The sequence below is a fragment of the Papio anubis genome, chromosome 1, assembly GCF_008728515.1.
Source record: "Papio anubis isolate 15944 chromosome 1, Panubis1.0, whole genome shotgun sequence".
Lineage (NCBI taxonomy): Eukaryota > Metazoa > Chordata > Mammalia > Primates > Cercopithecidae > Papio > Papio anubis.
This window is the reverse complement of record NC_044976.1, coordinates 113398002-113425511: the sequence shown is the minus strand read 5'-3', so window position 1 is coordinate 113425511 and position 27510 is coordinate 113398002. Positions and strand designations below refer to the sequence as shown.

Below are 27510 nucleotides of genomic sequence, written 5' to 3'. Positions count from 1 at the left end.
ACATATTGTAGACACTTAGTCAATGGAAGTGGGAGTCTGATTTTCCTGCCAACAGCCTAACTTAATAAAAACAAAGCAAAACAAAAACCGCCCCCTTTCTCCCATCTCCACATCGTAATTAAGATCCCGAAAATCTGGGATCCTTCCAAATCTTCCGATCAGCGGAACCTGGCAGGATGTGAGAAGTCAGACTCCCTTCACTGGCCGACCGGGTTGGGGGCAACTCTCAGGACGCAGGGCGCCGCCTCCTGCGCCCTCTCCCAGTTCTTGCCTATTAAGGTAAGAGTCCCCCGAGGAGGGGGAGGGGCCGGAGGGAGGGTCCCCTAGAAGCGGCCTGTGCGCTTGCTCCTCACCGCGGAGCCGCAGCCCTGGACACTCAGCCGGGTGCCCCGCCACGGGTCCTGTCAGCTTCGGGGCAACCTCGGACCCCACTTAGTTCTTCTACCCGAGGTCACCTTCCTAGATTTCCATAGCCACGAGACCAAGTGCTGCTTATCCCTCAAGCATCGCCCGGGCCTCAAACCAGTCTCCGCACTGGGCGCTGATTAAATGGGTCCCCAGTCCCCGGTGGGCGCTCACGCCCTGCAGGTGCTCGGATAGCCACCAGCAGCGGTGCGCCCACGGGAGGGAAGGAAGGTGGTCCCTGGGTCCGGGGGAAGAGCGGACATGCTCCCTCGGGCCGCTCGATCTCCATCCCCTGGCGCCCCCACTTGTCGCCAGCCTGGCCGCTTGGGGTCCTCGCGCCCCTCCCCGCCGCGCCCCGCCCCGCCCCCCGGAGGCCCCGCCCCGGTCCTCCCCGCTCCTCCCCCTCCCCGCCGGCGCCTGCCGCTCCCGGCGCTCGCAGCGCGGGCCTGGGGACTGGGGATCCCGCCGCCGGGCCGCAGCATGGGGCGCTTCCGCGGGGGCCTGCGGTGCATCAAGTACCTGCTGCTCGGCTTCAACCTGCTCTTCTGGGTGAGACCAGGAGCCGGGAGGGCCGGGCAGGGCAGGGGGCCGGGTGGCGGGCGCGGGGCCGGGGTCCCCGGGGAGCTGACTGCGGCGTCCGAGTCGCGCTCGTGGGAGGGCAGGGTGCTCAAACGCGGAGGCGAGGAGAAGGCAAACAAAGAGGGAGGGGAGGGCTGGAGGGGAGAGAACGGGAACACAGAAGGTTGATCAATGAGAAATGGTGAGAAGGGGAGATACACCGTGTGGCCCTTTCCTGGAAGGAATACCACCTGCCTTGGTTTTTATCTCCCAGCTGGTGACCCCAGGTGCGGGAACCCAGTCTCTCCTCACCCCCGGAGGACTTGGGGCCCTGGCGGTCCCTGTTCCCCTCCAGCCTCCCGTGCACACACCCCCTTTTCACTCTGCCTACCAGCTGGAACCAGGGCCTGGCCAGGGTGTTGGGAGAGAAACGCCTGCCCTGGGGCTGCCTGGGGTGGTGCTCCATTCGAGTGTGTGGACAGAGTACCTGGCTCTGAAGGTTTTGTTTAAGAAATTGGAGATAGGAATGAACATTGTGGTGGTGGGGGGATCATCGTTTTTCTGGGCATCAGGGTAAGGGTACCGCTAGGTGAGAGGAGGTGGTGGGTGCTCTTCTGAGAAGGGGATGGGGAATGGAAGGGCTTCCAAAGGGCAGCAGCATCTCTCCACAACCCCCAGCCGCAGCCTCTGGTAAATACTAATCCTCCCAGAGATGATCTCATTCAACTTTGCAGGGTTTCATTGAACTGACAGCATTCCCAGGATTCATGGTTCACAGAGTGATAGGATCTTGACCCTTGTCTCCTATATTATCGAGACAGGGATACAGCTAGACCAAACCTACATCCCTGGATACCCTGTCCCAGGCCCTGGAGGACTGTGAGACAAGGTCTGGAAATCGTCTTTTCTGCACATTTCCTCTTGGGCTTTCTTAAGAGAATGTCAGTCAGTGTAACTGCTTAGCTAGACCCTGAGGGAAAACGTAGCTCTTGCTTTGGATAAAGAGGTTTGAGAGCAGCCAGGGCCTGGGTGCTTTGAAACTACCAGGCTGGAGGAGGTGGCTGTCCTATCTGCTCTGGGGGAAGTTGTATTCCCATGATTGCAAGTAATTAATTATTGAATGATGGGTTCCGCTTTTGTCTGTCAACCCATTAGCTCAGATGCCTGGATGACTCCAGCAACTCTAAGCTCTTCAGTATCCTTCAGCAGTGGAAGGTGTGAAGGAGGTACCTCCCAGACATCCCCTGAACTTTAAAGAGACACATGGCCTTTGTACATGTGGGGATTTACATTAAGCATACTATGGGGAGAGGGGTTTCTGAAGACCCTTTGTGTTGTATTTTTTAGGAATCTGGCTTAATTTCAGAAGCTGTTAATTATAGATGTCATGCCACAGTGACACCCTTCGTTCTCACTGCTTATGAATTCAAAAGAAGTTTTAAGCCTGAGGAGCAATTCTTCAACTGGGTTCAGTGCTTATTTAGTGCCTGATATTGTATCAGCCTTTCCAGTAATAGTTGGAAGCATTCATTGAATGTTTTCAATGCGTCAGGGACAGTGCTAAGCATATTACATTCATTATTACACATAATCCTCACAAGAGTCCTGATATACGTATACTATTATTATCCCCATTTTTTACAGATGAGGAAACAGAGGCTCAAATTGGTTAAGTTACTTGAGATGGAGTCTCGCTCTGTGGCCCAGACTGGAGTGCAGTGGCCCGATCTCCGCTCACTGCAAGCTCTGCCTCCTGGGTTCACGCCATTCACCTGCCTCAGCCTCCCAAGTAGCTGGGACTACAAGTGCCCTCCACCACGCCGGGCTAATTTTTTTGTCTTTTTAGTACAGACAGGATTTTACCGTGTTAGCCAGGATGGTCTTGGTCTTCTGACCTCGTAATCTGGCCACCTCAGCCTCCCAAAGTGCTGAGATTACAGGTATGAGCCACCGCGCCCAGCCGCCTACCTTCTCTTAAGCATTGCGGTACATTCAATTAACCAGTGGTTCTCAAATGTGGTTCCTGGGCCAGCAGCGTCAGCATATCCTGGGAATTTGTCAGAAATACACATTCTCGGGCCAGGCACGGTGGCTCATGCCTGTAATCTCAGCACTTTGGGAGGCCAAGGCAGGCGGATCACCTGAGCAGAGTCCGAGACCAGCCTGGCCAACATGATGAAACCTCATCTCTACTAAAATACAAAAATTAGCCAGGCATGGTGGTGGGTGCGTGTAATCCCAGCTACTTGGGAGACTGAAGCAGAAGAATCTCTTGAACCTGGGAGGCAGAGGTTACAGTGAGCCAAGATGGTGCCACATTGCACTACAGCCTGGGCAACAAGAGCGAAACTCCATCTCAAAAACAAACAAACAAATGAACAAAACATTCTCAGCTCATCCCAGACTTGCTGAATCAGAAACTCTGGGGGAAGGACCCAGCAATCTAATTTAACAAGCCATTCACATAATTCTGATCCATGCTCAAATTTGAGACCCACTCTATTAAACAATGATTAAACAAATAATAATGTATAAATATAAACACAGTTCCCTAAGCTGCTCATCTCACTGAGGAAACGAGACCAAGGGATATGGAACAACATAAAAACACGACAGTGTGGAATCAAGTGACAAGTATCACACTGTTGACCATAGACACAGTAAGGAAAGGAAGTAGGAGCCATGCAATGTTTGAGTGCCTGAATGTGTTAACCAGTGAGGTTAGATCTGACCTTTTCTATATGTGATCTAAGTAAGAAGTTTAGAGAAAGGATCAGAGTCATCATGAGAAGCCAGAAAATTTCTCCTTAAGGAGCTATTTAAGCTGAACCTGGAAGGACTGGTAGAATGGAGCTGGGCAAAGGCGAGGGGGTGACTGACCATCCACCAGCAGAGGAGCAGAGCAAGGGGGAGTGTGTGCCACCATCTGACTGTCAAAGCTATCAGGCTGGAGTGCAGAGGTCCCAAGCAGGGTGTGCCTGCACAAACAGGGTGTACTTGAGCAAGTTATTCTTGCTTCTAGGCTTATTTTCTCATCTGTACGACTGGAGTAACAGAAATAGTGAGAGGATTAAGAGGGAATATGTAAAGTATGTCACCTCAACTTCCTATGAGCCTAGGACATAGGAAATATGCAAAAAATGTTAACTATTATTTTTGTTATCAAGTGCCTGGCACATAGGAAGCATTTAATACATGTTAGCTCTCTTTCTCCTGATTCTTTTCATGTTGGGGAATAGTATATAAGTTTGCCAAGTGACTTGCAATTTGTCTTTATTTGAGGATAACTATACCTTATCTTGTCAATTTGTACTTGTGGATTTTCCCCCACTAGAACTTAAAACACTCTGAGAGCAGGAATTTTGTTTTTTCTGTTTTGCTCATAGCTGTATCCCCAGCGCTAGAATAGTGTGTGGCGTATAGAAGGCATGCAGTGGGAACTGAAGGACCTTCCTCTCCCCCAGTTTCATGGGGGTGGGGGCGGAGGCAGCAACCAGAGCGAAGTGGCAACTGAAACAGGCACCTCATGACTTAAGGGAAAGTAGCTGTGTGGGATAAAGTATCTAGATATTTGCCTTCACTGTAACTGAGGGAACCTGATTCCAGAAAAGCCCCACTCTAGTTTCTGAAGTTGTTTTCTCCTGGTTGGAGGGCTTTGTGGGAAGTTTGGGAAAGGGGTGGGGGATAGTTTTCCTGGAAGGCCAGGCTTTAGCTGTGACTACAGTGTAACATTTACACACACGCCCTTAGAAGCTCACATGCCTGCCCCTCTGAGTTACGGGGTTCCCTGGGTGACAGCACTTCCTTCCAGTCAGAACCTCCTCGCCAGAGGTAAGCACAGAGGCGGGGCAGGGTTCGTTTGGTGATCTGCAATTTAACAGATCAATCTGTAGCCTCCTCTGGCAGCTTGCTTTAAGTTTCCCTAGGCTGTGCTCCTGGTTTCATAAACATCCAACCAGACCCTGCCAGAGCCAGCACAGTACTCCCTGGCCCAGGGCCACTGACTGTACTCACCGCTGAATTTTTAAAAACAAAGTCAAGCCTAGCCATTAACCCCACTACATTAATTTCTCTTATCATGGTTGATGTCTAAGGTGAAACCCCTCCCAACATCTGTCATGTCTAAATTCAGACCCGCGATCAGATAGCACAGCATATTCCTGTGCCTTTCATTGAAATCACCTTTATTTTTTTCCTACGTTGCATAGCAATATAAATAAAACACTACACCCCCACCAAGCCGCATATGTTGGTTTAAAGGAAAACCTGGGCGCTGTTTATTCCTTGGTTTATTGTTGTATGGTCAGCGTTTTCCTATCATTGTGCTGCACTAGCTGCTCAGCAGTACTGACCCACAGGAAGCAGAGCTGTTCATTGTTGAAAAGCAGATTCCATATATGGCAAGTTTGAAGTTGCCCTCCTTTCCTTCTCACCATTATTAATACACCTTTGGGTTTTCACTTGGAGATGCCTAACAGGTGAGTTTAAGAAAGACCGTGTCTTGCAGGCTTGGGAGTCAAAGAAGTTTGACTCACATGAATCTTATAGAGGTCACCTTCCCCTCTTTCCCAAATTTATTTCAAACAGTAACTTCAGAGCAATCACTTGTCAGAGAGGTTGGTTTAGGAAAAAATACCTCAAGAAAGTATCCTTTGGAGACCAGCCCATAAGGCAGATAGGAATGTTCTCAGCTTCGCTGTAGGAGAATCTTCATTTCTGATTTTTGTTAAGGTGGAAAGAGAGCAACAGGGGCCAGTGTCCCCTAGTGTGGACCTAGAGAGGGACCTAGCATTGCTGGGAGGAACAGGGAGTCTACCAGAGGGGACAGTCTGAAGAAGCCACAGCTATGGTCCCAGGGTTCTGGTAGACCTCGGTCAGACCTATGCAGTGTGGCAGTTCAAATCCAGGAATCGAAAACCTGGGCAGTGGATACTGGCATCACACTGCCTGACTTTATTCCTGCCTCCATTATTTACTACCTAGGGGACTTCGGGCAAGTTGTGTAACCTCTTTGAGCCTCCATTCTCTCATCTGTATGATGGACATATTAAAGTACTAATATCAATCTATGAACTTTGTGCAGATACAATGAGTTAATATATGTAAGGTTATAAGTATGGTTCATGCATACAGTAAATAATAACATAAGATAGTAGTAGTTATTGTTTTTAAATACTAGGAGTACAAATGGGAAAGTAGAATCTAGAATCCAAGAGGTTCATAAAGGCACGATGAAGCAGGCAGGTGTTTTACATCCAACTAAGCAAGCAAGGTGGCAAGAGTCGGAGTTTATCAAGGGCGTGGAGTCAAAAGGGGAGATCACTTCCTCTACAATTCCCTGCCAAGTGCTGGGAATTCAAAGATGATTAAGACACAGTCCTTGATCTTGAGGCACTCATGCCTTTATTTAGCCTCCATTTTGCCTTTGATTAGAATTTATTCCCTGTTTAGTCTTTGCTCCTTGAGGGCAGGGACTATGTCCTTTTGGCATCCCCTTTCTCCCAGTCCCTCAGCACCTAATAGAGTTCAGCATGGCTCCAGCTAAGGGAGTTGTGTGCACTGACCTTGGAGCAGGATCTGTTTATTTCCTTTCCTGCTTCTGTGCTACTAAGTGGAGGCCAAGGAAGAGCAATGGGAAAACCTTTGGTGATCAGTGCCTCTCAGACTTTAACGTGCGTACAGATCACCTAGGGAGCTCATTCAGCTCTATTCAGATTCAGTGGGTCTGCATTTCTAACAAGCCCCCAGGTGATGCTTGTGTTGCTGGTCTGGGCACATGCTTTGAGAACCCCTGTTTTAGATGTGGTCTGAAGAGATCAGAGATTCAGCAGTGGCACTTGTTTCTGACTGAAGCAGGGTGTGCCCTACTTCTTGGCTTACTCACTTGGCTTGTTTTTGGCCGTTCTTTTAATTTCAGTTACCACTTTACCTTTATTAAGTCTCTTTTTTATGCAAATACTTGATGCTTTCATCAAGGAATTACTGGGAGGCCACCCGTCCATTGTTCATTGCATCTCACCGTGTTATTCTAGAACGTCAGCCATGAAGTATCTTTGGGTCTTCAACCATGTGTGGCAAAAGAGAACGTAACCTCTATCCCCCAACCTTGACAGTTAATATTGCGAAGCTGCTCCCTTAAAACAAGTGATGCTATACTGAGCACTGAAACAAATCATGTCATGGTTGCTAAGGAATTAAAGAGAGAATGCTGCCAGTAAGATGGAAATACCAGCTGGGCTGGGAGCACGTCTTACAGATGAATTACCTCGGGTTACCTTGGCCTGCCTTTTTCATCCTCTTTGAATTTGATTGGGAACAAAAATAACAATGCTAATTAACATTCATACGATGTTTCAGTTTACAAAGTGCTTTCATATGCATTATCCCACCTGATCATGAATCACAACAATCTCGTGAAATAGTGTAATTATTCCCATTTTACAGTTGTGAAAGCTGAAAGTCAGGCACAGTAGGTGGTATGTCCCAGGTCTTCTGACTTTAAACCCCATGCTCTTTTCATTGTTTTAATTTATTGGAACATGTAGAATATAAGGTATAAGAAATGCTACCAACTTGGAAAATGTGAAGTCTGTGATCAGGGAGATTATATTCAGTGTCAGATTTAGTCTTGATGCATTCCAGAAACACAGGTACAAAGAGATGCCTAAAATACTAAGGCATATGGGAGAAGAAGCAGGAGAGAGGTTGGGAACACTGCTGATCAGTTTCAGGCAGAGGAAAAGTAAGATGGAAATTGAGAAAGGGTATATATCAAGAGACAGTTTAAAAAATTAATTTCAGGAGCAAAAATTTGAAGAACAGTAAGCACTATATAAACACTATGTGCCGGTTGCTTTCCCAGGCACATTTTATTATTAACTAATTTAATCCTCACGACAACCCTATGAAATAGTAGCAGTTATCATCCCCAGTTTACATATGAGAAAACAGGGGTCTGAAGCATTGAAGAGACTTGCCCAGGTCTCAGAGCTGGCCAGTGGCAGAGCTGTGTCTCTGTGTGTGTCCCCAGAGTCTATACTCGTAACCACTCGAAGTTTACAGACGATCAGAGAGGAAGGTTGAAGCTCTGACGAGCTTGTGAATTCTAGACCTGCACTGTCCAATGTGAGGACTATGCTACCGATCACATGTAGCTATTTAAATTAATTAAAACTAAATGAAATGTAACCTTCATTTTCTCAGTCCCACTAGCTACATTTCAGAGCTCCATAGCCATAGGTGCCTAATGGCCACAATGCTGGACAGCACAGATATAGGACATTTACATCATTGGAGAAAGTTCTACTTGACAGCCCTAGCCTAAATATAGTTATTCTTTCACTCATAAATACATCTATTCATATTTTTCTCTTATGAGGCCTTAAAACCATTAAAGAGAGAAGACATAGTTTCCACAAAAGGCCACTGACTTTCTAGTATAGAAGATTTAAAAAACCGAAAGGAATTCCAGCTGTCATGGAAAGAGGGAGTGTAGATCTAAAATGAAAATGAGTAGAGGACGGCTGCAGCAGACCACATTATTGGAACCGTGGGAGCGATGTTTCCTGTCTTGAAGATTAAGCTTTCAGTTTGAAGGTAACATTAGCAAGTCTACCAACATAATAACACGAAGTGTGAGGCACTCACTGCTCTCAGTGTGTAACATGAACTCATTTAGTCTCTTTAGGAGGCACTATTAGTACCTTCACTTTGCAGATGAGGAAGCTGGGGTTAGAGAGGTTAAGTGGCTTGCCCAAGATTATAGGACCAGTAAGTGCCAGAGCCTGATTCAAACCCAAATGCCTAGAACCCCCATTTTTATCCACTATAACTCCTTTACACTTAAGTACTGTATGTGCGCATGTGTTTATTACCCTAAGGGCATCGTTATGCACTCTGAACACCCAGAAGAGGTGAATTTCTAGAAGAGCAGTTGGCAGATATTCCAGGATGTGTACCAAGCTCTGTCCCCCACGTTATAATGGTGATTGGGAGTCAGCTTATTAACAGAGGTGGCAGAGCAAGGCTGAGCAGGGCCAGGGGTGCATTGGAGGCTGCTGTCACTCATCCAGGGAGCTGACTTTGTCTCCCTGCTCACGCCAGAGTCTATCTAGCCCTATGTGAACGGACCAGTGCTGCACCTTCCTGACCTCAAACAGGTCCTCGTAAAATGGCTTTTAAGAAAAATCTCTATAGCGCACCAAGCTAGACTTTCACAATTTCTGCTAGATTCCACCCATGCTAACTTCTTACTAAACAAATTGTTTTGGCTTTTCTAATCTAGCCTTAGTTCTACTTGAAACATCTTTTTAACCATTGTCATTCTGTAACAACTAAAACTGGATGAAGATCATATTTATTGATCAATAATTAAGAATTCTGTTTATCTGCTCCAAAGTAGTTCTCCCAACCACTATACATAAATTGTGTTTAATGTATTGTCTTTGCTTATGTAAAGCTCTAGATAGATGAGATGTCACAGTAGTCACTGTGGCCTCCAAGAGAAGTGATTATATATGCAGAGGGCAGGCCTAGGATGACAGCCAGCTGGGTGTTCCAAAGAGGAAGTCCAGAGAACCTAGAAAAGACCATTTTTTCCTCCCTGGGCTTATCCCCTTGATGAGGTAAGTAAGGCGGACATTGAGTTCAGTTCACTTCTGTGACTTGGTAGGCTGGATTTTAGCTCTGTACATATTTGATCTTCATTTGAGTAAGCCATCTGCTCCCTGGAATCCTTAGCCAGTAGTCTATGACATTCACTTTGCTGTATAAAGAAGACTACATAGGCTGGGCATGGTGGCTCACACCTGGAATCCCAGCACTTTGGGAGGCTGAGGCAGGAGGATCACTTGGGCCCAGGAGTTCGAGACCAGTCCGGACAACAAAGTAAGGCCCCATCTCTACAAAAAAAAATAAAAAAAATTAGCTGGATATGGTTGCACATGCCTGTAGTGGGAGGAGGAGGTGGGAGGATCGCTTGAGCCTGGGAGGTCAAGACTGCAGTGAGCTGTGATCAGGCCATTGCACTCCAGCCTGGGCAACAGAGTAAGACCCTGTCTCAAAAAAATAAACAGCAAGAAAACTACACAGCCATCATCTTTCTCCTAATTCTTGATGTTCCCTAATCTCCTCCTCCTTCCCCCTATATTTTTAAGAGAAAAGACATTATGTATAATCACTGAATAAACAACACACTTTCCACTGTCTATGTGTACATTATCTGCTCTATCATTTGCAGCAAGCTTTTCATCCCAAGTTAGTTTCCTTCCCCTGAGCTTATATTTCTCCAGCACTTATAAACTGCCCCCAGCAATGTTGGTTGACCCATGCAAGTTAACTTTATAACAATTTAAACAAACTGAAGGTACATCTGGCACAAATGTGTTGCCCACTGTTCTTTCCAGAAATGAATGGAACGCTCCTGATTTTATTGTGGCCTGAATTGCAGCACCCTTCCATCAGTGCAGAGAATTAAGCATTGGTTGATTGTAAAATATACTCTTACCTGAACGAAGTCTTTCTTAGAGTGAACTTTTTCTTAGGAAATTGTATGAGGAAAATAATGGAGAGATCAGAAACACTGGTACCTAAAGAAGCTGCCATGCATTTCCAAACTAACACAGCCTTATCATCACATGCTGCCACAGTCCTGCCTCTCAGTTCCCACTCACCTGGTCCTGATGAAGGCTAAGGTAGCAAGGTCCCTCGGAGACTATTTGATGTGGATGTCGTATGGCATTCAATTCTCACATTTTTTCTGATAAAACCCTTGATTTTGAAGAAGTGCCATCTGAATCCTTGCCTTGCTTTCACTGCATAACGGAATAAAAATCTTGGGAGCCGGTTTTCCTATTTGAGAAAATTCAGATCATCTTCCAGAGCAAATGTGCTTCTGACTTTTGCCTGCTAAGAGGGTGAGACTCCATTATCCTTATGGGGTATCATAATGGGGTTTACAATCAGATCAAGAATCGTTAAGTGCTCATTATGTGATTCCAACGCGGATGAGAATTGCCACCAAGAGCAAGTATTAGCTTAAAAGCATTTAATGAAAATTCTAGGGTTGAAGCATCATTTCCAATTTTGTGACTTCATCCCAAAGAAGAGAATTGCAAATGAGTTGGTATTCACCCTGGAGAAGCCAGAATACAGAACTGATTTTGTTCATTCTTTCATTTGAGTGCAGCATGTACATGTGTGTGTGTGTGTGCGTGTGTGTGTGTCACCATAATTGTATTGTGTTCATATGCCCCTGCCAGTGGAAGGCATATATACATTGTGTAGATTTACTTTGTGTAGATTTTTTCTTTATGTCCACGGATGGTGCACAACACACATTTCTGCAGGCTTAGGAAAACACAGAACTGATACTACGTGCTCTAGTTTTGTTTTCTGTTTCTGGGGCAAGTGTTTTGCTGAACATATTCGACAATGTGTTCACACAGTGCCTTCCAAGGTATCTGTAGTGTTTCCCAGGTGCAGACGAGTTTGAAAATAGCACTTTGTGAAGTATTCCCTTGGAGACTTGTGAAGGAGGTTGTTCGCAATTGCTCCTGTCAGCCTGTCTTAATCAGCTCAAGCTGACATTAAAAAAAAAAATACCACAGAGTGGGGTAGCTGAAGCAGAAATTTATTTTTCGCAGTTCTGGAGACTAGAAGTCAGAGGTCAGATGCTAGAGGTCGGAGGTCAGGTTGGGTTCTGGCGAGGGCTCCCTGGCGAGGGCTTGTGGACAGCTACCTTCTTGCCGTGTCCTCATGTGGTGGAGAGAGAGAGAGCAAGCTTTCTGGTGTCTCTTCTTATAAGGGCACTAGTCCCTCATGAGGGCTCCACCCTCGTGACCTCATTTAAACCTAATTACCTCCCAAAGCCCCATCCCCACATACCCTCACACTGGGGATTAGGCCTCAACCTGTTAATTTTGCACGTTGGTGGGATACAATTCAGTCCATAGCATCTTTGTGAAGGTCCTCCATTCACTCATTTAGCAAATGTCTATTGGGAGCCCACTCTGCAGGGCAAAGGGGATTATGTTTGGGAAATAGCAATATAGACCCTGTCCCCGCCTTCACAGAGCTTAGACCTTAATTTACAAAAAATGGACATATTTAAGTAGAAAATATGATGTGAGATATAAAGGAAGGTACCTATGTAGGCCATGGTAGGCTTCCCTGAGGAACTGATGTTAGAGCTGTGAATGGGTGTCAGCTAGGGGGAGGGGGAGGAGGGAACAGCAAGAACAGAGACCTCCACAGGGGCAGGAAGGATCTGAAACTGTAGCTGGAGCATCTGAGGGCCAGGACCTGTGATTCCCACTTAGGTATAAGTGCACATGCTATCTAGAACTTCCCTAAATGATGTTTCTTACCCCAAAAGTGGGCTTTTTTTTTTTTGCTGGGTTTAGTCACTAGAAAGTGGATAGCAGGTATTTGCTCTTGGTGGTCTGGTTGGCTAACTTCAGGGAAAAGGAGGACAGCTGGGCAGACTGGGGGAGCCCAGAATGGGGAATGATCTTTGCATTCCTGCATCTCAGCACCACCCACTCCAACCACAGCGCCTCCCTAGGAACCATGTTTGTAATTCGTGAAACTTGTCTTTTTTAAAAATGAAAAAATATGTCCTCAAGATAGGACATCTCATCAGCAATCCCAGGAAAATGGAAGTAAGTACAGTAAAACAAAATTGAAATCTATTAGCAAGCTCTGCTTCATGCACGATGACTTGTTTTAGGCAGTTAGCCATTATTAAAGAAAACTTTTTGTCCATCCACTTTGCTTGAAATGCTTTCTAATCAGGTTTTCAGTCCTTCTTCTGTTTCTGTAGTTTTAGAACACACATTGTTTTCTCTAAAGACATATGCTTACAATTTGCAATTTTGTGTCCTCCAAACTCTCTGAAATATGGTTAGCTACTGAAAGAACTTGCCCATGACAATACATACTATAACCATATCTGATGATCCCCTATTTAATGACTCGGAATTATTGTCACTATCTGTTCCTTTCCCTGCATTCTTATCTCTTTTTTTTTTTTTTAACTATTTTTCTCATCCTCTTTTTAATAGTTGGCACACTCTTGCCCTTAAATACTATTTTATCACATTCTCTGAGTACCTCACATACAACCGGTCCTCAGAAAAGGAATGATGAAGCTGGGCGCGGTGGCTCATGCCTGTAATCCTAGTACTTTGAGAGGCTGAGGTGGGCAGATCACTTGAGTCCAGGAGTTCGAGACTAGCTTAGGCAACATGGTGAAACCCTGTCTCTACAAAAAATACAAAAATTAACTGGTGTGGTGGTGTGCGCCTGTATTCCCAGCTATTTGGAGGGCTGAGGTGGAGGATCACTAGAGCCCAGGAAGTTGGGGCTGCAGTGAGCTGTGATGGCACCACTGTACTCCAGCCTGGGTGACAAAGTGAGACCTTGTCAAAAAAAAGGGAGGGAGGATTCAAAAAATGATGCTCTCTGGCATCTTCTCGCGTGCATTCTGGTGGGCTGCTTCTGGATTGACTTCCCACCCGCAGGGTTGGATCCCCTCCTGGGCCACCCAGTGGGGATTAGCGTCTCCTTGAGCCCCAGGAGAAGGACTGGACTTTCCTCATCTCTGAAACCCTGGCTTCTGACTCATAATGGGTGTTCAATACATGTCTTTTAAAGGATTAACATCAAAGTCCAACTTTTGCTTCTGTATGAAAAAGTCCGTTTCTGAAAAACAACAACGTTTCTAGTTGTAATTGTTCCAAAGGCACGGGGATTGGCACTGGTCCTGGAAGCAGGCCAACCCTCAGCAAAGTTCTTCAATGGGTACAGTGACCTCATCGTTCTCACAGCTCTCCACATCCACTCCCCTGGTGTCCTGTCTCTGGTCCTCAGCCATTCAAGCCTTTGCCTTTGGCTCCTTGCTATGTCTAACATCCAGGTAGTATTCATGTTCCTGATGGTTTCCATCAAAATGTGGGCTTCTGTTCCTCCTCCCCTCAGGCAGACCTTGCTATGGGCTTTCCAAGATGGTAGCAAGCAAAGTAGAAGCCGAGTCATGGTCTGCCCCACACGCTCTTAAACCCGAACCTCCGACCTCCCCCAGACTCTCCTTAACAAACACAGCATCGAGGTAAGGAAATGCACGTCTGTGCTGCCATTTCTGCCTGGAGTTTGCCTCTGCTGCCAGTCCTTCCTTGCCCAGTGACTTCTCACTCATTCTTCAAGATGTAAATCAAAATTTAATGACTCCTCCTGCATGCCAGTGGCTACAGTTTGCTCCAGTCCCTTGGCAGTGTGCACGCTGTTCCTCTTCAGCGCACTTCCTGCATTATAGTGCACCCAGTACTTTATGTGACTATCTACCACATTCGACTGTGAACCGTGTCTTTTACTTCATCGTTTCCCTAACACTGAGCACAGTACCTGACCTGGACCATAGTTTATTCTTAGTAAACATGCAAAGAACAAAGACAGGGAAAGATGTGGCTAGGGGCAGAAGAAGGAACCATTAAAAAAATGGTAGCCTCTCATTTCTTATTTGTTTTAACATTGGCTGAGGTGCAATGTTATGTCTGAATGCAAAGGAGTGGTTGAGATTAAACGGAGAAGAGGGAAATGTGGGCATGAGGCAGTTTTGGCCTCATTGGGTTAACATTTAGGATTACAGAGGTTCGAAGACTTTCTTCAGGTCACTGGGGAGACCATTTCCTCCAGCTCTATGGAATACAGGGAGTGTTGAGAACTTAGTGACACTGACATGCTCACTTTGTTCCTGACTGGACTGGAACTGGTGTGAATTTTTTTCAAGCAATTTCTAGTGTGTGATAGACCAACCAAAGCCCAGTGAACACAGAGCATTCCATGAATCTTACAGGAATGGTGAGTTAAGAAGGACCAAACGGCTGTGTGGTCTGTGCCGATGCCACTTTCCAAAGCAGTGATCACCCTGTCTCTTGTCACAAGCAGCATCAGCCCTGGCCAGGTCCTTACCCACAGCATCCCTGACACAGCCGGCAGCAGCCTGCTGGGAGGATTCCCTTCCACACAGTGATGACGTTCAGCTAAGCCACAGTTTCCTCGACCCAGGAGGAAACCCGTGTGGTTTGGGGTTAGGGGCATGGATGAGCAAGCGCAGATTTTTTCCCATTGCCCTATGGCTTTAAATTGCAACCTCTCTTTTAATTTTCCATTATGCATCAAACACATCTGTGCCAGAACTGGACACATGTATTCCGTCTGGGAGGATAATCCCAGACAGCTATAAATTAAAGTTTGTGTACAGAGATTCCAAAACTGTGGCCTCGCGGTAGGGTGTCCCTGGGACCAGTCACCTCCTCCACAGTCTGCTCGGTGGCTGCTGGCTTTGGCCCGATGCCTCTGTCAATAGGTTTTGCTTTGTATTTGGAAACTCTGTCTTTCCATCAGGTCGCCACAGAGATGAGGGCGTGCAGGGCTGCCTGAGACGCTTTGCTGGGCAGACTTGTCCCAGGCAGCCTCCAAGTGCTCCTAGGAGGAACCTAGGTGCTTGACCAGGGGCATTGCTCTCTTTCCTGCACAGGAACAGCGAGGACCTCAAAGCTGGTGTCCTCCCAAGTTAAAACATGGCCCAAGAAGACTCTCCCCACTTTTTCTGGATTGAATATAGAAACTACCATGTAACACTTTAAAAATATATTTTTAAAGCCACAAGAGAAATACACACTTAATGCAGAGAACTTAGAAAATATACTGAGAAGGAAAAAAGTCACCTGAAATCCTGCCCTAAAAAGATATTGTTAGTGTTTTAGCAAGACTCCTTTCAGTATGTTTCCATGCCATGCCAGCCTTTTTTTAACGCAGACCTCTTTCAAAAGCTGATTGATCCCAGTTCCTTTAGCTGCCCCTCACATTATCCAATTAGTGCTTTCCTCTAAGTGCCGGAAACTGTTAGTTACTCCACAAGGGAGAGTCCAGCTGGTAGAATTCTGCCCCTCTGACTCCTCCTCACTGAAATCACACCTCTTTTCTGAAGAAACTGGCCGCAAAGGGAATTGGCCTTGGGGGATAGAAGGAGAAGAGGGATAGAGTCCTCATAGAAATCCAACCAGATCGTCCAGAAGGCTAGTTCTGGGTGCTTTATAAGCTGCCTGGCAAGATAGAAGTCTCCTGTGTAAAAAGAACTATGCTGTGTCTGGTGTGATTTTGCCTTTTAGACCTCTGCTCCTCTGATTTGCATCCTCCGTGCTCCTGTTCCCAGCATCTGTGTGTGCTCTGCTCTGTTTGGGCAGGGGAAGCCTCTAAATTGTTCATTTAGTGGTAGGTGAGGGCAGCCCAACAGCAACTAGATGGGCCAGCAGAATTAGGAGGCTATTTTTATATCTCTGCTTACTTTCCCATGGTGACCTGAGCCCAGAAGGTGCCCAGTAAATATCTGTTGATGGATTGATACTGTGAAATTCGAGAGCAGTGTTTGTGGGGAGGGAACACCGTGGCTAGACCCTGCTGGCACGCAGCAGTGACAGTCCTGAGATGGCAGAAAGGGCTTCCAACTTCCATGCTGAGCCTCACAAAAGCCTTCAGAGTAGGGAAGCAAAGGAAGCCGGATGATGACTCTACCAGCCGCCAGCCTGCCCAGCCACTGCTTGCGCCAGCCACTCAGCCTCTCCATGAGCCACACAGCACACAGACCATGCTTTTTCAGAAAATTATTTTTTCCTTTCTCACTTTCCATGGAAACTCAAAATAGCAACCAAAAAAAAAAAAAAAAAAAAAGACTGGGCTATCTCCCTACCAGCAAAACCATCCCCAGTCAGGGCAGTGACCATACAGGATAGGGGGAGAGGGTTACGGGTGCCCCTAAAACAGCTTTCTATTTGGAGACTGTGCACTCACGAGGTGTGGGTGGGTTCTGAGGTTGAGGTTGCTGTATTGTCTTCCCATTTAGAAAAGTGGATTTCCCTGAGGTCTTGGAGTTCATCTTGTTCTTGGTGACCTGGCAGCTGAGACGTAGTCACCTCTCGTTGTGGTGTGGGTGAAGAGATCCGACGTGCCCAGCAAGGGACAAAAAGGCAGGGGGCAGATGCCTTCCAGAGGGAATGTTATTGGAATATTGCTTTTGAGACACCTCCCTGGCTGTGCTGAGTGTGCCCCATAACCACAGCGCAGCCTGGCATCATGGAAAATCCCTGCTCTCAGAATCAGAAAAACCCAGTCCAATGTCACATCAGGGGCCTGAGGGACTTTGTGCAAGTCACTTCACCTCTCTGAGCCTTCATTTTCTCCCCTATAAAATGGGAAGGGTGGTCTAAGTGAGTTCTAAAGGGGTGACCTCGTCAGCATCCTGTGCCTGGAGCCTGCTCTCGGATCTGTGCATGCTCATTCCCCTTCCACTGTAAACACAGTGTTGTTTGCCTTCCAGCTGGCTGGATCGGCCGTCATTGCTTTTGGACTATGGTTTCGGTTCGGAGGTGCCATAAAGGAGTTATCATCAGAGGACAAGTCCCCAGAGTATTTCTATGTGGGTGAGTGACTCCAGCTTCCCTGAGTTCCAGCTCGGAGTAGATGGGGCTGTGCAAAGGCTTAGAGCAGAAGCAGCACTTAAACTTTGGTGGGAGTGGGAGGGAAGAGGGGCAGGGAAAGAGGCTGAAAGGAGCCCCCCCAAGCCCCTGTGCACTGGTTGTGTGCTGAAGAGAGGTAGAGAAGCTGTTGTGACCCCTTCCCCTTGCCTTCACGCGGCCTGTTCCTCCAGTCTCCAAAATCAAGGGAGGCTGGAGCCAGTAAGAGCAGCCTGTTGTGCTTCGTTTCAGGGAAAGTCTCAAGGAAATGCAATTAAAATTTATTTCAAAGAATGAGAAAAGTCCCTATTGCCCCTGGAGTAAAGTGGTTACACCACAAGTGTGTCATTCACTAGCCCATCTGGGGTGACACAGGACCCCTGCAGGACTTTATTTTCTGATCTTATGTTTTAAATTGTGTAGGAAAAAACATAACTCAAAATACAGGTTTGAAGGGGCTAATCTCAGTCTCTCCATGACTAGGGACTGCAGAGAGGAGAGAGAAGAAGGAGGGAAGGGAGAGATGGAGGGAGAGGAGATGAGAGGGCTACCCCTGGGAAGAGGCTCCAGCGGGAAGGGGCAATAGCTCCGCCCCTGCCACAGTAGGAAGGGGTGAGGAGTGTAGGGTAAGGTACAGCCTCCACCCGCAAGGCAGTGCTCTTAGTAGGGGCTGAGCATTATTGCCCTGGGATTAGTTGACCTACTTCTAGCATTTCCTGTGGCCTTTTCTCCTTCTCCAGCTAAATGGACTAAGACTGTAAATTTCAAAAAGCCCAAGACCATCATCATTATAGGGGACACCCCCATATGACTGGCTCTTTTAGGATCTGCACCAGCCATAGAGTAAGCTTCAGTGGCTGTGGTGACCTCTATGGCGGGGAGGAGGAGCATCCTGCACAGGTCATTTGCTCTAAATCACAAGAAGAGTAGAGTCTCTTCCAGGACAGAGAGAGTGCAGGCCCCACTCAGAGCAGGGACATCCTCCAGAAGGGCCAGCCCGCAGCTGTGCTGCCTCTTGTTACAAACACTCTTCCCACACAGCATCCTCCTGCGAGGAGAAGAGCTGTGTCAGTTAGGATACTTTTAGAGGAGAGTAGCAGAAAACCTACTAAAGATGGATAACAATAAGGACATTCCACATTTCAGGAAATCTTAGATGTGGCTCTTTGTAAAACACTCAATTATTTTAGGTTCCACTAAGAAAGGAAAAAATGCTACCAGTTTAGCTATGACATACCATAAAAGATGCATTCTAATTTCAGCATGTTAAGATATACCAAAAAATAAACCATCTCAACAGTGATGAAATATAGTAAAAGAAGTCTGGAGATGGGGATTTTCCAGAATTTGTTCAAGGCTGAACAAAGTCATCAAGGGCCCAGGTTCTTTCCCCGTCTCTGCTGTCCTCAGTGTCCTTAGACATCTCCCCTTAAAAGATAGCTGCAGTGGCTCCAAGCATCATATTCTCATACAGCAACATCCAAAAGAGAACATAGAAAATTTCGCTTCATATTGTCCCTTTTTTGAAGGAGTAAAACCTTTTTCAGAATCTGCCAACACATTTCCCCTTGCAGCTTCTTAGTCAAAATCGCATTCTGTATTCATGCCTAAGCCAATCATGGCCAAGAAGCGAATTACTATGATTGGATCTCTGACTAATTGATATTCACACCCTCCCCTGGGCCTGGGGAGGGGCCTGGGCCCCCCACAGGGCCTGTGACACTTGGACAAGATTGGGATTTTGTGACAATGAAAAAGCAGAGGAATCTGCCGTAGACATAAAACTGAAATGCTCCTTTCTACCCACATGGTTTCCAGGAAGTATGCACAGGACAAGGACATTTGAGACAAGAAAATATAACCTATCAGTATAACCTCAATATAATCCATTGGCCAGCCGTCACAGTCCTGGGCTCTGCCGTCACTCAAAATGTATAAGAATTCTGTAACTGCCCCCATGTAACTTGTAATATAAATGAAAAGACTCATAGACCTCACAATTTAAATTACAATAAAAATTAGCATGTGACTAAATGCCAACTAAGTGGTATTTGCAGTGGGTGCATTAGAGGTCATTCTAAACTGGTAAGGAAAGAAGAATTTAAGTTAGGTTTTAAAGACCAGGCTGTAATCAATGGAGAAGAGGAAAAATGGGGACTGGGAAGGCATGCACAAAGCATGACTGTGGGGAGGGATTAGCAAGCTGGGCGGGGCAGGGGGCTGTGATGGAGTCTGAGGACTGGGGCATGGTGGGCAGTAGGATTCGGACTGTTGGGGAGGGAGAGGGGACAAGTATAGAGGCCTTTGAATGTCAGGGTTAAGTTGGTAAACAGTCGAAGGATGATTTGGGGCCAGGGGTAAGGTATGATCTGCACTGCATTTTAAAGAGATTATTATGGCAGAAGTAGAATGAGAGGGGAATCCCAGAACAGAAAAAAAAAGGCAGATTATTGATACAATCAGGCCTGAGAAATTAGGATATAACCCACAGTGGTTGCAGAAGGAATTAAGAAGAAAGAAACAGAAAGACAAGAAACATTATTAAACATTTTTAAGCCTGCCTAATCAAACTCAGGGACAGAAGAAATCAAAATGGCAAAAGAGATGAGTGAGAGGCAGAGTCAAGCCTCTCAGTAATAATTCATGACTTTCTGATGGAAACCTGAGTTACAGGTGTGAGGAAGGGGTCCCTGCTCCGTCCGATGGAGGGGCCGTTGCGTGGAGCTACAGATGGAAACCTCCCCGGCAGCAGCCTCAGTCTGTGTTTCTCCAGAAACAAAAGGCTGATAGCCATTTCACAGCTGTAGATGTCAGTTCCACATACAAACCTTCATGATTGGATACATCAAAAGGTTGAATAGACTTCCACAGATGAAAGTGAGCCGTCCTTCATGTCATATTTAACCGCTATCGTGGCAAGAATCAGAATTGTGTGTTTTATTCAGGAGATTCCTGTGCTGAGCCGGAGGCTGAACTGGCTCCGCACACACATTCCTGATTTTGTTTCTAATCTAAACCAAACAATACACACACTGCCTGAGATATGAGGAATTATTCATTATGTCCTATCTTTATGGACATGTCTATCAGGACTCTTCGTATTGCAAATCACAGACACCCACTCAAATTGACTGAAGCAACACAGACCTTTATTGAGTAACATACTTGAAAGGTCAAGGGTTAATACTGGTCTCAGGGACTCAGGTGATGTGACCAGAGTTCAATCTGGAGCCATCTCTTGGCCCTGCTTTCCTTTGGCTCCATTCTTAGGCAGGTTTCTTCTCCATGTGATAAAATGGCTGCCAGTGGCTCTAGGCTCCGTTTCCAGAGTGACTCCAGAAATAGAACATGCTTCTTTCATTCCAACAGATCCATCTAACGCCCCGGGCCTAACTCTTATTGGCAATATTGGACCTCGTGCCCATCCTTGAACTTGTCATTGTGGACAGCTGCTTGTAGGCATATGCCTGGGCTTCATGCCCACCGTGGAGCTGGAGGTGAGTCAGCCCTCTCAAACCGCATGGGCTGAGAATGGAGGAGTTCCCTTTACCCAATAGAGAAAAAGAAGTGGATTCTGGGCAGGGAAAACAGCAGGCCACAGCAGGGCCTGAATCCTCCTGCTTGCCCTTGGTGTCACAGGGCATGATATGGGTTTACCCACCCTTCGTTCCTCGTCCACCACATCTCCCTTCCCTAAGGCAGCCCAGAGTGGTTGGTGGTAAAGGCACTTACGATCCATGCTCAAAGTTCAGGGAAGTGGGTCATCATAGAAACTTAGCACCATGCAGAATAAGGAAACTACAGACCGTGGATAAGCACCTGGGGCTGGCAGTCAGCCAGGGCTTCTCAGCTCCTCCTGGTGGGGTTCGGCCTGGAACCCAGGTTTGCCGACAGCCAGGTCTGTGCTTGCTCTGTCTCCCAGTGCTGCCTCTCTGGATAGTGGCAACAAGAAGTCTTTGTGAAGTCAGGTACCTTTTTTCTCCTTCAAATATGTCTTATAATATAAATAGAAAGAGCAATAGACATGTTTGTAGAAATTGACATTTTTTCCTTAGTGAATAATTTTCCAAATAAGAAAGACACCTGCTCTCCAGCAATAAAACAAGAAGAAAAATACACTAGGATACTGTTTATGGATTTGCACTGCACACAGTGTCAGGTGATAGCACTTTAGGAAACAAGCAGGCCCAGTGTTTGGAAAACCTCGCTCCATTGTCACAGGGCACCGTTCATTGGTCTGGGTATTTCCTTTTCAGAATAGGTTCCAGATAAATCAGTCCATTGAACTCTTATCACCTCTTTGTTAAGGAGTGTCCTAAACTAGCGTGGCACATTCAGGTGGTTCTTAAAGAAGTAAGCCCTTCCAGCCTTGACTCTCCTCTCTGAGAGGAACCCCAGGAAGACACATTGTTTAGGTCCCTGCTTCGAGGTAGATGACTGCCAGACTTTGTAAGGGAAATTGTCCCATCTTCTAGGGGAAGCTTTCCTTTCTGGCATCCTTGGTTCTCTCTCTTTGGGGATGGAACGAGTTTCCCTCCCTGTGATAAAGATCAGACATAACCTCCAAGCCAGGGGGTTGGTCAATCCCAGGCCAGGGCAGGAGGATCCAACTGCGGGAAGTGAGGACAGGGCAAGAGGGTGGTCTGACTGACTGCCACCTGTGTCTCTTCTCAGGGCCCTCTGCATCCAGGCCAAGGCCTGGAGGCCCTTCCAAGGTCTCTGTGTCCACTGGTTGCTTAGGGTAAAAGAGAGGACCTGGCCGGAGTGATGCTGGCAGAGGAGGACTTGAGTTGCTCAGTGTTTCCTACACCCTGTCCATGCTAGTCTCTTTCAGGGCACTTTTGGGAGAAGCCCCGTGTCTTCTAAACTCCAGCAACCTGCCCATCTGACTTCCTGTTACAGTCCCTCTCTGGAGTGGGCAGACACCCCAGGGGCTTCTTTCTAGAGTTACAGAGTAGGGAATGAGCCCCTCAGCCCTTGGAACACTGGAGAGACTGTGTGCTTGGGGCATGAAGTCATGTCTGTGAGCAGAGAATATTAACAGGTTTTCTCCAAGAAGGGGTTGCCCACACACACAGGAGCCACTGGGCTCTCCAGGATCGCAGCCTGACTGCAGCTGTCGCTCCCTGTGGAACTCAGAGTCTCCAAGCCTGGCTCTGATTGTGGTTGAATGTTACGTATAAGGAAAGCATTCCAGTGCTGAACACCAAGGGGGTGGCTTGGCTTGTTAAAAACTCTGACTCACGCTGGTCGTATTTTTTTACTTCGTTTTCACTTGTACCTGACATCCATGGTAACTGGATACCAGAGAGGTGTTGTAGCTTACATTGTTGAGCCAGTTTCTGCAGAGCATTTTTATAAGAAGTTGGAATAGACAATCATTTCCATATTGCAGCTAACAAAACTGAAGAGTAGGAGGACTTACCTAAAGCCATAGTTGGCAGGCCTGGATTTCTGGCTCCCAGCCCTGTACTTTCAGAGGAAAAACCAGGAACCGTCAATTCTAGATATCTCAAGTACTTTTCTCAAGGAAGAGGAAAAATAACTGTACTGCCATTTATAAATTGCAAAATGAACTAATTTCTAACTAAGAGCATTATTGTCCTTCAGAGTTACTGCTAAAAGGAAAGCATAGGGGTTCAGGGGGTACACTTTGGAGTAGGCTCCCCTGGGTTCAATTCCAATTTTTCCCCTCACTAGCTATGCAATCTCATATAAATTTTTTAATTTCTTGGTGTCTCAGATTCTTCAGCTGTGAAATATGAACATATTTAAGCATAGTATCTGTTTTGTGGTGAGCCCTCAGTAAATATTGGCTATTGTTACTACAGATCAAGCAACCCTAATCTGAAAATCCAAAATCCAAAATTCCCCCATATCCAAAACCTTTTGAGCACTAGTCTGACTCTCAAAGGAAATGCTCATTGGATAATTTCAGATTTTGGATTTTGGGATTAGGAATGCTCGACCAGTGTAATGCAAACATTTCAAAATGTGAAAACATCCTAAAGCTGAAACACTTGCCCTTCCCAAAAACTAAGTTGCATTCAATATTCTAGATATTTGCATTATTATATGCATTCAGGGGATACTGGAAGGGAGAGAGAGGGACATAAATGTAGGGACATAAAAATTTTTTTAGATAAAAAATGGTCATTAGCAGATTATGTAAAACCATCTGCTGCAAGAAAGCCATTAAAATTGATGACCACATCCAGTCCCTAAAAGGGGGGAACCTTTTTAAAATGAGTTTGTCCCAGTAGGCCGTTAGAAGGCTCTCTCTCATTTTTATGTTAACTAAAATGATGTTTCTAGCTTAAAAGAAGACTCTGAAACCTAAGAAAAGAGTGATGGAATTGCCTGGGAACATGTTCCAAATCTTACCCCAGCTAGAATGACTATTATCAAAGCAAGAAAGAATAACAAATGCTGGTGAGGATATGGAGAGAGGGGAAGCCTCATACACTATTGGTGGGAATGTAAAGTAGTACAGCCACTATGGAGAACAGTATGGCAGTTCCTCAAAAAATAAATTTAGAGCTATCATCCAGCATTCCCACCGCTGGGTATATATCCAAAAGAAAGGAAATCAGTAAATCGGAGAGACATCTGCACTCCCATGTTTATTTCAGCACTTTTCACAATAGCCAAGATATGGAGTCAACATAAGTGTCCATCAGCAGATGGATGGATGAAGAAAATGTGGTACATGTACACAATGGAATATTACTCAGCCATAAAAAAATGAAATCCTGTCATTTGTAGCAACATGGATGGAACTAGAGGCCATTATGTTAAGTGAAATAAGCCAAGCACAGAAAGTCAGATATCACATGATCTCACTCATGTGGGAGCTAAAGAAGTGGATCTCATGGAGGCCGAGGGTAGATTGATGGTTACTGGAAGCTGCGGAGGGTAGGGGGGTGGGGAGATAAAGAGAAACTGCTTAATGGGTACTAAAGTACGGTTAAATAGAAGGAAGAAATTCTTGTATTCTATAGAACAGTAGGGAAATTATATTTAACAATAATTTTTATGTATTTCAAAGTAGCTAGATGAGAAGAATTTTTTTAGATTTTAACTTTCCAACACAAAGATAAATGTTTGAGGTGATGGATATCCCAATGACACTGATTTGATCCTTACACATTGTATACATGCATTGAAATAGCACACGTACCACCAAAATATGTATAAATATTATCAGTAAGATATTAATAAAAAACATTTTTAATACTTTTTAAATTTTTAAAAAAGAAGGTGTCCCAGGGAAAGTACTTGTGGTAGCATGTCCCAAGATCACTGGCATCCCAAAGCTCAGCTATTCATGATGAAAATGTAATTTCAAAGTGTTTTCTATTTTTCAAATCAAAGGCAATAGGACTCGGAAAGCGTGAGGGATTCGGGAAGTAGGTCATACGTTTGTCACACCTGCTCCTGTGGGAAGGAGAGTGCTCTACAGTCACCATCTTGGAATTTAAAATGTGGCTGTAAATTAATTACATTTAGCAGCTATTTTTTGAGGGGCACACCATAAGAAGGATAAAGTATCCTTGGAAGCCACAGGTGGCCTTATGGCATGCAGAGTATTATAGCCAGATTTGGAACTGGATCCAGCGGGCCCAGGGAACCTCTCCTCTTGCAGATTTTTTCTGCTTTTCCCTTCAACTCCAGTAAGCAATGCTCATTTGGAGCTGGGCTGAGTCACAGGCCCACAGATACAAAACAGAGGCTGGCTGAGAAGAGGCCTAAAAGTTGAAGCTGCTAGGGCAGCTTCAGGTTGTTTTTGCCATGAGCTCTGGGATTCTGATGGCCTAAGAATGAAATATTGTTCACATAAGCACATTTTCCTGAAGAGCTCATTATTTCAGCAGGATAAGCATTGTTGCCTGAGGGAGCAGACAGTTTCCTTTACAGTAGGGAGCAACTCTGGCCTCCCTCAAACCTCTGTGCCCCTGTGCAGTGAGCCTCCCGCCTCCTCAGGAGCCTCCCTCTTTCCTATATTCCAGGGGTTCTCGGGGTGTGAAGCAACCATCCTCCTGTGCTTGGCTTTGGAGAGCCCAGCTATGTAGTTCCTCTGTGGATGTTTGCTAAGACGTGTTTCCAGCATGTATCTCTAAGCAAAGATGGGTGATGACAGCAAGCCAGCCTGGAACTGATTTGATTTTCTCTGTCTTATCTACTCATGCAATGCACACTGACCGAGAATTCTGCCTTGTGCAAGGCATTCTCTAGAGAGGATGAATAAGGTTTGTTTGTCGACTTGAAATCTATAATGAGAGACTAATATGAGAACCTGCAAAAGCACAAAATGGAAAAGAGCAGGTCACGGTCAGATTGTGGTGAATTCCCAGGTGGCTGGAGCATAGGATGGATAAGGATTTGGGGGGCAACTGGTCTGCAGGCTGTGACTTCATGATAGATCTGCAAATGGCATCATGTAGCAATTGTGGCAGTAGCAATGGGAGGCAGTGGCATGTTCTGTAGCAAGGTGGTCCACCAGGAGACATTCGTGAAGGAGCTGAATATGGTGGTGTTGCTGCCGCCCTGCCAGGGCATCCTGCCTGCAGCCATCTTGTCTCTCAGACCTCCATTTGTAAAACAGAAATAACAGTCCTTGCTTACCTAACCAGGTTGTTTTGAGAAGCCAATAAGATGATGGAAGTGAAAGAGCTTTGAAAACTTTGCAACACAGTGAATGACTTTTTTTTTTTCTTTTTCAACTTTCATTTTAGAATCGGGGTACATGGGCAAGTTTGTTACAAAGGTATATTGGGAGATGCCGAGATTGGGGGTGTGACTGAATCTGTCACCCAGGTAATGAATACAGTACCCAATAGTTAGTTTTTCAACCCCTGTGCCCCTCTAATAGTCCCCAGTATCTATCGTTCCCATCTTTATGTCCATGTGTACCCAATATTTAGCTCCTACTTATAAGTGAGAACATGTAGTATTTGATGTTCTGTTCCTGTGACAGTTTGCTTAGGATAATGGCCTCCAGCTGCATTCATGTTGCTGCAAAGGACATGATTTTGTTCTTTTTTAGGGCTGCATAGTATTCCATGCTGTATACGTACCACATTTTCTTTATCCAATCTACCATTGATGGGCATCTGGGTTGATTCCATACCTTTGCTATTGTGAATAGTGCTGCAGTGAACATGTGCCCTTTTGGTAGAATGATTTATTTTCCTTTGGGTATTTACCCAGCAATGGGATTGCTGGGTCGAGTGGTAGTTCAACTCAGTTGTTTGAATCATCTCCAAACTGCCCTCCGCAGTGGCTGTACTGATTCACATTCGCAGTGGTGTATAAAGTGTCCTCTTTTCTCCTAGCCTTGCCAACATCCGTTATTTTTGACTTTTTAGCAAAAGCCATTCTAACTGTTATGAGATGGTATCTCATTGTGGTTTTGATGTGCATTTCTCTGATGATTACAGATGACGAGCATTATTTCATGTTTGTTGCTCGCTTGCGTGTCTTCTTTGGAGAATTGTCTGTTTATGTCTTTTGCCCACTTTTTAATGGAGTTATTTGCTTTTTGCTTGTTGATTTAAGTTCCTTATAGATTCTGGATATTAAACCTTTGGTGAAAGACATTTTTAAAAACAGTAAAGTGTTTAAGCAGTGGGGCCAACAACACTATTATTTTTAATAGGATATCGTTTCTCGCATTACCACATCCATTCCCTCATGAAATTATTCTTTTAGAGAAAAGGGAAAGGGAGGAGGTGCCAGAGCTGGAACAGCAGGAAATAAATACCCGCCTCAGGGCTACAGAGCAGCAGGGCCTCAGGGCCCTGAAAAGAACCCTGCGGCCAGGCCCGGGTGGGGCAGGAAGCAGAGCAGCCTCGCCTGTGGCTCCTAGTAGGTCTGTGAACTGTCAGATCTGCCCACAAACCACCATCAGCAACCCAGAGGAGCCCCAGGAAGCACCCTGAATGCCAGGCCCAGGGGTTCCCCATGGAGGCGGGGCACCAGCCCCCACCCTCCCTGTTAATGGGCGTGGTTTCCAGGTGACTCATATGAGTAAAAC

At 46.0% G+C, this 27510-nt stretch overlaps 1 protein-coding gene across 2 annotated transcripts in view; it reads left to right on the top strand.

Annotated features, from left to right (window-relative positions):
• The first annotated feature begins 813 nt into the window (after positions 1-813).
• The window catches only part of TSPAN2 (tetraspanin 2), a 42310-nt gene continuing 15613 nt past the window's right edge, over positions 814-27510 (top strand). Inside the window, exons 1-2 of one of the 2 annotated variants that reach the window (XM_009216080.2) lie at positions 814-954; positions 17339-17441. In XM_009216080.2, the coding sequence (XP_009214344.1) occupies positions 886-954; positions 17339-17441 (172 nt within the window). In that variant the 5' untranslated portion in view covers positions 814-885. The remainder of the gene's footprint in view (positions 955-17338; positions 17442-27510) is intronic. The other variant, XM_003892447.4, reaches the window with a different exon arrangement.